Source organism: Salvelinus namaycush, chromosome 5 (genome assembly GCF_016432855.1).
Source record: "Salvelinus namaycush isolate Seneca chromosome 5, SaNama_1.0, whole genome shotgun sequence".
NCBI classification, from domain to species: domain Eukaryota; kingdom Metazoa; phylum Chordata; class Actinopteri; order Salmoniformes; family Salmonidae; genus Salvelinus; species Salvelinus namaycush.
In genome coordinates, this window is record NC_052311.1 from 36210081 (window position 1) to 36221053 (window position 10973).

A 10973-nucleotide genomic window follows, 5' to 3' on the forward strand; every position below is an offset into this window, starting at 1 on the left:
CAGAGGTGGGCACCTTGTCTTTAGTTCATGCCGTACTGAAATGCTTCATGGATATACAACAGCACTGGAGACCCTACGAGAGAAATCATGTTTTAAACAAGTGGAGTCTGTCAAGAAGAGATGCATAGGCTGAAATCTGAGCTCACTGCGATTCTGACGTCTGAATGGGAGCAATGTCTGTCTCTCAAGAAACCACATTTACAAACGCTTAAGGTAAGACAACGGTTCTTTTTTTATACATGGTTGGAAAGATTTAATATCCATTCTTTACATTGTTCATATTTTTTTATTACAATATGGTTGGATCCCTTTTGGGGCAGAGGCTTCATGGGATGTTTTAGCCCATAATATGTCACCATACAGTAGAATGCAGTAGCCTATATATTTTCTCCTCTTTTGTTGAATAACCTGGTATATGCCCACACAATTGGTCCACTTGCTATATAGAATGATTTATTCCTCTGGTGATTTTATGTTTGGTAACATTATGGATCAGAAGGAGATGATGATTATAAGGCTGATCGGGCAATTATTATTAGTCTATTATTAGGTTATTATTATTAATATGAGAGAAAGTACTATTTTTTTCAGGATAAAATAGTACTTGTTAGCTGTATTGCTATAAAGAAATGGGTTGATTTGTGTACATTCATGTAGCCTGATGTGTTGCCAAAGCATTACTAACATCCGCAGTAGGCTATTAACTACCCATTTATGAAATACTGTTTGTATGTATAGTAAAAATGTGTGTTTTGATTGTTTGTTTGTTTGTTTTTCCTCTCAAAGGTTACTAAATGGTTTTCTGGGGGATTTATAAAAGGCAAAATGCTGCTTCTAGTTCTTTTGGCCTTTTCCGTATCGAATACGTTTTCTGACTTGGATTCTGACCTCTCAGCGGAGACTTGCAGCGCCTGTTCTTGCATGTCCATCGAGAATGTCCTCTATGTGAACTGTGAGAAAATAACTGTGTACAGACCTACTCAGCTGCTGCCCCCGGTCTCTAGCCTCTATCATTTGAATTTCCAAAATAACCTATTGATCGTCCTTTACCCCAATTCCTTTCTCAATTTCACACACGCAGTCTCTCTTCAACTGGGAAACAACAAATTACAGAACATCGAGGGAGGGGCCTTTTATGGCCTTAGTTCATTGAAACAGCTGCACTTAAATAACAATGAATTAAAAGTGCTCCGAGCTGACACTTTCTATGGGATCGAAAACTTGGAATACCTCCAGGCTGACTACAATTTGATCAAGTATGTTGAAAAAGGATCCTTCAACAAATTGCATAGGCTGAAAGTTCTCATCCTAAATGACAATCTCGTCCAGATCCTTCCTGATAATATTTTTCGCTTTGCCTCCCTTACTCATTTGGATATAAGAGGAAACAGGATTCAGAAGCTACCATATCTTGGAGTTTTGGAACACATTGGACGTATAGTGGAATTGCAGCTCGATGACAACCCATGGAATTGCACTTGTGATTTGTTACCCTTGAAAGCTTGGTTGGAGAACATGCCCTATAACATTTTTATTGGGGAGGCTATATGTGAAACCCCTAGTGACCTGTATGGAAGCCTGTTGAAAGAAACAAACAAACAGGAACTGTGTCCCATGGGAACAGGTAGTGACTTTGACGTAAGGATGCCCCCTTCACAGCCAGATAATGGCCAAACAACATCCGACACTGCACCCACTACGATACCCCCCATAGCCACAAAAGATCCCAAAACAACAAACCCATCTAAAATGTATGGTAACGGGATTGTTGGTTTACCTGGTTTGAATAAACATATTCCAATTATGTCCTATCAAACAAGAACCCCACCTCTCTCCTGCCCACAGCCTTGCACATGCAAAGCTCATCCCTCAGACTTTGGCATTGGTGTGAGTTGCCAAGAGAGAAGTATACACAATCTAGCAGATCTCATTCCCAAACCACCAAATGCCAAGAAGCTACACCTAAGTGGTAATTATATACAAGATATCAGTCCAGTTGATTTCCAAGGTTTTGAGGGTTTAGATTTATTACATTTGGGAAGCAATCAAATAGTCACAGTTCAAAAAGGTGTCTTTGCAAATCTGACCAACCTCCGTAGGCTTTATCTCAATGGGAACCAACTAGAGCAGCTGCATCCTGAGATGTTCATTGGGCTCAGTAACCTCCAATACTTGTACTTGGAATACAATGCCATAAAAGAGGTGTTAGCAGAGACCTTTGACTCCATGCCAAATCTGCAGTTGTTGTATCTGAACAATAATGTGCTAAGGAGCCTCCCTGCCTATATCTTTGCTAGCGTTTCCTTGGCTAGGCTAAATCTTAAGAACAACCATTTCATGACTCTGCCTGTGAGTGGCGTCCTAGACCAGCTGAGGTCTCTCACTCAGATTGATCTGGAAGGCAATCCATGGGAATGCTCCTGTGATTTAGTGGCTCTGAAACTTTGGCTGGAGAAGCTGAATGACGGAGTGGCTGCGAAAGAGATCAAATGCGCATCCCCAGTGCAGTTTTCCAATATAGAGTTAAGGCTGCTGAAAAATGAGGTCCTATGCCCCAAACTCATAGCTAGATCCCCTTTCATCCTGACCAGTGCTATTCCGGTGGTGAACTCCTTGTCCCCAGCAGGGGTGGGCAAGGCCCCTCCGGGAGGTCCAGTTCCCCTATCCATCATGATCCTCAGTATCCTGGTGGTGCTCATCCTCACAGTATTTGTTGCTTTTTGCCTCTTGGTGTTTGTGCTCAGGCGCAATAAAAAGCCACCTGGACGCCAGGAGGGCATGGGAAATCAGGAGTGTGGTTCCATGCAACTCACGCTCAGAAGACACAACAAATCTAGCAAGAAGGATGACCTGGGAGGGGAGACGTTCATCCCCCAAACTATCGAGCATATGAGCAAGAGCCACACCTGTTCGATTAGAGACTCTGAGTCAGGCTTTAGATTTGCTGACTCCCAGAGACAGAAAATAATAATGCGCAACAGCACTGACCAAGACAAGGACTCACTGTCCCCCCTGGACCCCCGAAATAAAAGACTGAGCACCATTGATGAGCTGGATGAGTTCCTGCCGAGAGAATCCAACATGTTCATTCAAAACTTTTTAGACAGTAAAAGGCTGGATTTCAACAGTATAGGGGTGAGTGGGTTTGAGATCCGTTACCCAGAGAAACCACATGACAAAAATATGAAAAAGTCAGTAATAGGGGGAAACCATAGTAAGATAGTAGTGGAGCAAAGGAAAAATGAGTATTATGAACTTAAAGCAAAACTTCAAGGTACACCTGACTACCTTCAGGTTCTGGAGGAACAGACTCAAATGAGTAAAATGTAGGCTATGTATCCACTCAACCCCCCCCCCCCCCCCCCCCCCCTTCCCCCAATTACAAAAGTGCCTTGTGGAAAACCTTAATGACCAATGGATAAACTGGACAGCTGGCTCCAGTCAGACTTTTCCCCTGGTGTGGTGATGCCATTATAACATGTATGAATATCACATCATACCACAAGACATCCTTAAGAGACAATTGTAGTATTTTGCTGTTATTGAAATTGGTACTTTTTTTCAACCAAATCATTGGGTCACGGAAACAATGTTGAGTGTTACTCATCGTGACCCTTCCACAGTGTTTTTGTGGAAATATCGAATCAGTATTTTGGATGAAATAACTATCAGAAATTGTGACTTTGCAGTTCTCCTGGGAATATATCGTTGTTGGCATCCCCCATTTACAGACACTTACGATCTGCCTGGATTATAACTGATCACTGCTGGTCGCTGCTGGGGGCCCTGATGCCTTGTTTTCACTAACAAAAGGCACTTACAACCCGAATAGCAGATTTGGAATGATTCCGTTACTTTTTTTTGTGTAAAGAGCCATGTTAATAGTGTTTGAATGAAATGTGGTTCCTCTTGATATTTTTGGGTATGGCACATGTCTGTATTTTTTTAGGCCCAAGAAAACAGCTGCTTGCCATGTAAGCGTACCTGGATTTATTTTGTCTACATTATTTGTATCTGTGGGACAGTTTGTAAATTACAACAGAAGACAAAACAACCATACCGATTAAAAAATATATATAATAAATAAAAAACACTAATATATGATTGATGACCCCTGTCAACTGTCAATTGGTAGTTAATTTACCTACATTATTTATTTATTTTTCAACGCAGGATTATTTAAAGATTATTGGTACTATTTAAAAGTGAAATGGACATGTAGAATACATAAGCAATTCAGGCTCAGACGTTGAGCCACAAAATATTTATAAGTCTAAATCTTTCTGTTTTCTGAGTTTCTTCAATAACTCTACTGATGGCCTGAAAGAAAGGGGAATAGTGATGATGTTGCACGAACTGAGGTCTAATAGTATTTGAAGTTGAACAAATTCCTTATTCTTATATCCCACAATATCTTGTCAAATGTTTGTTATTAACATTATGCAACCAAAATAAATGTGCATTAAAGTGATATGATTCTGGATTGTTTGACTGTGTACCCTGGGAATGGAATAGAAAGCAGAGAAAGGTAGTGTATGAGATGAGTTCAATTTAACTTTGGAAGACAATTGTGTGGCTAAGAATTTGCTTTATATAGCTGATCTGGACAGAATCACATCAAACACCATGTGCAATATTAATATGCTCAATCATAATAGCTTAAATATTTTATGTTATTTATTCGTTCAAGGTTATATTGTGGAGACATTTTATATTGTTATTTCAAATTATTTTATCCACTTTATTTGACCAAGTCCTTATTTAAAGTATTGTTAAGTTAATGAGTGTTTGAAATACCAATGGATAGAATGTACCTTCAAATATATAATAAATAAAATTTGCTATCAGACAGCAGAATACTGTATATTGGTTAGTTTTTAATTGTATACACCTGTTTAAGTCAAGGTATTAAAATCAGCACCTATATGCACTGTGTTTTTCTTTTCCTCAAGAAAATGTCATCTTGTTTCCTCAGTCGTTTAAGTTGCTTTATAAATAAAGCCTTGAATGTTCATGAAGAAAAACCTGAGAATTAGTTGACTATTTGAACACAAAATCTGTTTTAATACTGTGTGACATGAATCTCAATTCAGCAATCAACAGATACACATGAAAGTGAATACATATGATGTAACCCCATCATCAATGCTGTTTTTTTTTTTTTTTATCATGTCACATTAGACTGATAAAAGAATGTTTAGGGCATTATTCTTTTTTTTTTTTTAAGGCCATTACAGTAATCCTTTATAGGGGAGGAATTAATTAGTGAGTAAAAGGATGATATGGTGTCATAACCTTTACGGATGTTCTGGTGCATATTTGGTGAGTCTTGTTCTATGGTAAAACAGGGAGTAACGTTTTAAAGATGTGGGTGAGAACTAAACTAGTGTTAGGATGTTTGTCAAGGGACAGGTCAAGTGAACTTGAATTTTACTTATTTATTTTGTTTATTTTTTGTTAGTTTTTTTATGTACTTTAAAAGCATTTAATGTTTGCACTCCTCCCACAAATAAATGTTTATGTCATTTTAGTTTTCCTTTTGTCTGATATGGTCTTTTATGAATTAGGTGTTTCTTGCCAGTAAACATTCATGTTATTAATTTGTCATATTCACTTAGAGAGATGTGGGATCATGTACTGTAATGTAGTAGATGGATGTCTCATCGTTTTGCTTCCATTGTCTGGCGCATACTGCAGTGTGGGCCCATAGTCACTGCCTGTTGTTGCCTGTAGTCTGTTTCTGTTTTTTTTTCTGTCTTTTTGTATGAAATGTCTAGCTTACAAATAAGCCTTGCCAACATAGCAGATGTTAAATTGATGAGTGAATACTCAGGTTATACTTATGCCATAATTCGTCTCATTGTCTACTGAATGTTTGTGTATTTGGTTTGTCATGTTGTGTTTTCTTGTTTACATTCTTACAATGGTGAACTCATTTGGTGAATACAAAATGTGAAACACCCCTTGGAAATCTTTTTAGACTTCCAATCATCCTCAATATTGTTTTTCTGAAAAAAGTAACCTATATTGTAACATGCTAATTTGCTCTAAATGACTCATGAATGCGGGCACTGCATGTTGATGTCAATTTCACATGATTGTGTGTGTTTGCATATTTGTGTGTGTGCGCATGCATTTGCATTGTGACTGTAAACACGTTGGCAGAGCCTAGATTTTTCATTACATTTAGCTGTTTTACCAGATGTCTTTATTTTTTATAGTTACACACTTTGATCTAATGTGTTGCCAGTTCTGAATGTTGACTACAGAAGCTGCTGATAGAGATGACAAGGTTTGTACATTATGCACTGAATGTACAAAACATTAGGAATACCTGCTCTTTCCATGACATAGACTGACCAGGTGAAAGCTATGATCCCTTATTGATGGCACTTGTTAAATCCACTTCAATCAGTGTAGATGAAGGGGAGGAGACAGGTTAAAGAAGGATTTTTAAGCCTTGAGACAATTGAGACATGAATTGTGTATTCAGAGGGTGAATGGGAAAGACAAAATTGTTAAGTGCCTTTGAACGGGGTATTGTATTAGGTGCCAGGCACACCGGTTTGTGTCAATGTGCATCAAGAATGGTCCACCAACCAATGGACATCCAGCCAACTTTACACAACTGTGGGAAGCATTGGAATCAAGGGTACCTGTAGGCCAGTATCCCGGTGGAACAACGCCTTGTAGATTCCATTCCCTGACGAATTTAAGCTGTTCTGTGGGGGGGGGGGGGGGGCAACTCAATCACATGATAAACTGATGGAGTAAGAGATTTTGCTCTGAATATTACAACTGACTAGGTATCTCCCTTTCCAATCCATATCGATGCCATCATTGGTTTGACAAAACACAGCAATGCACTTCCTATGCAATTCCACAAGGGACAAAATTAACACATGAAGTCACAAAAGCAGGAGGTGTTCCTAATGTTTGGTATACTCAGTGTATAATCCCTCAAATGCTGTTGCTTCCACCTTCTTTTGTGACTTAATGTGTGAATTTTATCCCTTGTGGAATTGCAAAGGAAGTGCATTGCTGTGTTTTGTCAAACCAATAATGGCATCCATATGGATTGGGTTTCCTGTGATGTAATATTCAAAGCAGAATCTCTTACTCCATCAGTTTATCATGTGATTTTATTGACATTGAGATTTTCACATTATTGTTTCATATAGGAGTTGCCTTTGTGATATAACATGCAGTAGAACAATCTATACAACGATCTATGACGTCTTTTTTTGATGCATCCTCGTCTTGTAATGCCCCAAGAAACAGATTTCTTGGCTCTTTAATGAGGCAAATGACATATGGTTGAACCCATCATCAGGGTTTACAAGACGATTTACATGTATCTATCCGTAGCATGTTTTATCCAGATAAGTTTGCTAACTTTGCTCTGCGAGGGGTTGAACGATAAAGTGTATCTGTATTTGCGTTAGTAATCTGCTCAAAGTATGTGTGACTGTGCACGTGCATTCCACCCCTTTTATTGTAACGATTAAGCTCCCAATCATATTTCTGACATCCCTTCTGGCTGGTACTGTTGTCTGGATTTGTTTTCCTTAGTTTGCATTTCTGTGACACTAACTATTTGATTCTGTTGTGGCTCTTGGAACAGATCATGTTTGGTAGTAAGGGGGGGGTTCATTTGAAGGAATTTTTAAAAACGTAACTGAGTGATCTTAATATACACCGCTCGAGTCTCTTCCCCTGTCCCTGAACTCTCAACTTTGCTACACTGTCCTGTATGACCGGCAGGCCCTCCAACCCTGCCCCTCACCCTGCAAGCCAAGCCCTTTCAAGCCTTTCTAAATGACGCCATGGAATGGCAAATCATTTATTCATGTATATTTGCTCCAGTCAATGTCACATGCTCATTAGGCAGCACACTTCCTGTAGGAGGCCCCGGCGGTGCAGGAGTGCAGGGCTGCATGCACAAGCAGACACTGTGGCACTCAATGGATGCCTTTCCATTTCAACCACAGAGCGATAAGGAGAGCCGAGTACGAGCTGTGATTGGCAGATAACGGGGATGGATTAAATCTCAGGGTCTTTGCCTCTCCTGAATAATGTGGTCATTGGTTTGAAGAAAGAAAGGCAGAGCAAGGCACTACAGTATAGGGCTGTGTGCAGGGCTCAGAGAGCTGCAGAGAAAAGGCTTAATGATTACTTATCTGAGATCCCATAGCTTCTCTATGTCAAGACAAGTTTAACAATGGAGAATTGCCCATGGTTTGTGAATAAGTGTGCAGTTGAATTGGTAAAATGATGATGAAAATAATTGTCTTCAGCATTATTGAAATAAAGAGAGTTGTTTGTAACATGAAATTGATCACTGCTTCTTCACATGCTCCACAGAGAGTTTTTATGTTGCTATGGTGTTTTATACCACTGTGTGCCCATGCTACTAATCATGTATTTGTGCCTGTAGTGGTGTGTCTTATGATTCTCCAGGGAGGTTGTTGAGCATAGAGAATGTGTTAAAAATACTTTATGTACTGGACATTTTAAAGTGGCCCATGTGGGAGAGTTGCTTTTACTTGTGTGTATGTTTGCTCTAAATTGTTGTCTGCCTTGAACTAAAAGGTAGTGCTTGCTCCCCTCCCCTACATTTTGCTAAGTAATGTTTTAGCATTTCTCAGTTGAGCAGATTTGAATATAACAAAATAAAAATCATTAATAAGTTATGTATATTGCATTTTTATTCTGGAAATTGAATTGTCAGACAGGGTTCCCATCCAGAACATGTCGTCATGATGAAAAACAGTCACTGTTTCACTCCCGAGACAGGTTTCAATCACAGGAGCATAAATAAAGATAAAACAAGTAGGTAAGTAGGTAATCTGCCCCCATGCTTAGTTTAGTTACAAACAAACCATTTTAGTGCAACATTTGTCACAGACCTTGTCTCTCTCCCATTTAGATTGCGTAATGGATGTTTTACTTTATAAATGTTTTATATGAAAGAATCCTAAGAGTGGGAGTTTGGGGACAAAAATGTCCCCGTTGGCAGGCATACACAAACAACATCAGAAACAACCTGAGCATCTTAAACTCCCTCTGTGCTGGTGCAGCTGCAACAGTGACATGACAAGGATGTTATAGTGCTGTTATACAGAAAGGATTATTGCTGTCTATCCTGGCTAGGAGGAGGACATAGGGGGGAGGCCAATGATGGTTTGATGACTGACTAAAAGAGAGAAAAAAGTACAAACATCATATTTTGACTGCGACAATCCCTCAAGCATTGTATGTATTTCCACATAACCAAATCAATCAGCTTATGAGTGCGTGCAGAGTGCAGGCTCTTAATACAGTTGAAGTCGGAAGTTTACATACACCTTAGCCAAATACATTTAAACTCAGTTTTTCACAATTCCTGACATTTAATCCAAGTAAAAATTCCCTGTCTTAGGTCAGTTAGGATCACCACTTTATTTTAAGAATGTGAAATGTCAGAATAATAGTAGAGAGAATGATTTATTTCAGCTTTTATTTCTTTCATCACGTTCCCAGTGGGTCAGAAGTTTACATACACTCAATTAGTATTTGGTAGCATTGCCTTTTAAATTGTTTAACTTGGGTGAAACATTTCGGGTAGCCTACCACAAGCTTCCCACAATAAGTTGGGTGAATTTTGGCCCATTCCTCCTGACAGAGCTGGTGTAACTGAGTCAGGTTTGCAGGCCTCCTTGCTCACACACAGTTTTTCAGTTCTGCCCACACATTTTCTATAGGATTGAGGTCAGGACTTTGTGATGGCCTCTCCAATACCTTGACTTTGTTGTCCTTAAGCCAAGTATGCTTGGGGTCATCTATTTTGTGAAGTGCACCAGTCCCTCCTGCAGCAAAGCACCCCCACAACATGATGCTGCCACCCCCGTGCTTCACGGTTGGGATGGTGTTCTTCGCTTGCAAGCCGCCCCCTTTTTCCTCCAAACATAACGATAGTCATTATGGCCAAACAGTTCTATTTTTGTTTCATCAGACCAGAGGACATTTCTCCAAAAAGTATGATCTTTGTCCCCATGTGCAGTTGCAAACCGTAGTCTGACTTTTTAATGGCGGTTTTGGAGCAGTGGCTTCTTCCTTGCTGAGCTGCCTTTCAGGTTATGTCAATATCGGACTCGTTTTACTGTAAATATAGATACTTTTGTACCTGTTTCCTTCAGCATCTTCACAAGGTCCTTTGCTGTTGTTCTGGGATTGATTTGCAGTTTTCACACCAAAGTACGTTCATCTCTAGGAGACAGAACACGTCTCCTTCCTGAGCGGTATGACGGCTGTGTGGTCCCATGGTGTTTATGCTTGCGTACTATTGTTTGTGCAGATGAACGTGGTACCTTCAGGCATTTGGAAATTGCTCCTAAGGATGAACCAGACTTGTGGAGGTCTACAATTCTTTTTCTGAGGTCTTGGCTGATTTCTTTTGATTTTCCCATGATGTCAAGCAAAGTGGCACTGAGTTTGAAGGTAGGCCTTGAAATACATCCACAGGTACACCTCCAATTGACTCAAATGATGTAAATTAGCCTATCAGAAGCTTCTAAAGCCATGACATACTTTTTTTGAATTTTCCAAGCTGTTTAAAGGCACAGTCAACTTAGTATGTAAACTTCTGACCCACTGGAATTGTGATACAGTGAATTATAAGTGAAATAATCTGTCTGTAAACATTTGTTGGAAAAATTACTTGTGTCATGCACAAAGTACATGTCCTAACCGACTTGCCAAAACTATAGTTTGTTAACAAGAAATTTGTGGAGTGGTTGAAAAACTAGTTGTAATGACTCCAACCTAAGTGTCCGTAAACTTCTGACTTCAACTGCATATGTTGGCTGTGTTTATAGTGTGCTGAGAGGTGCCTAGCGTATGCATCACGTCACTTTTCCAGTGTCATTTGCTGGAAGAACAGGGCCTATGGAATGTAGGGAGAGACACTTGTATAATAGCATTTTTAAATATTT

General features: G+C 39.5%; 1 protein-coding gene across 1 annotated transcript; it reads left to right on the forward strand.

The window, feature by feature from the left end:
- Positions 1-825: 825 nt before the first annotated feature.
- LOC120047514 (SLIT and NTRK-like protein 4) lies at positions 826-3330 on the forward strand. The gene has a single exon (XM_038993041.1). It carries the CDS (start codon positions 826-828, stop codon positions 3328-3330), a length of 2505 nt encoding a protein of 834 aa, XP_038848969.1.
- Positions 3331-10973: the final 7643 nt, after the last annotated feature.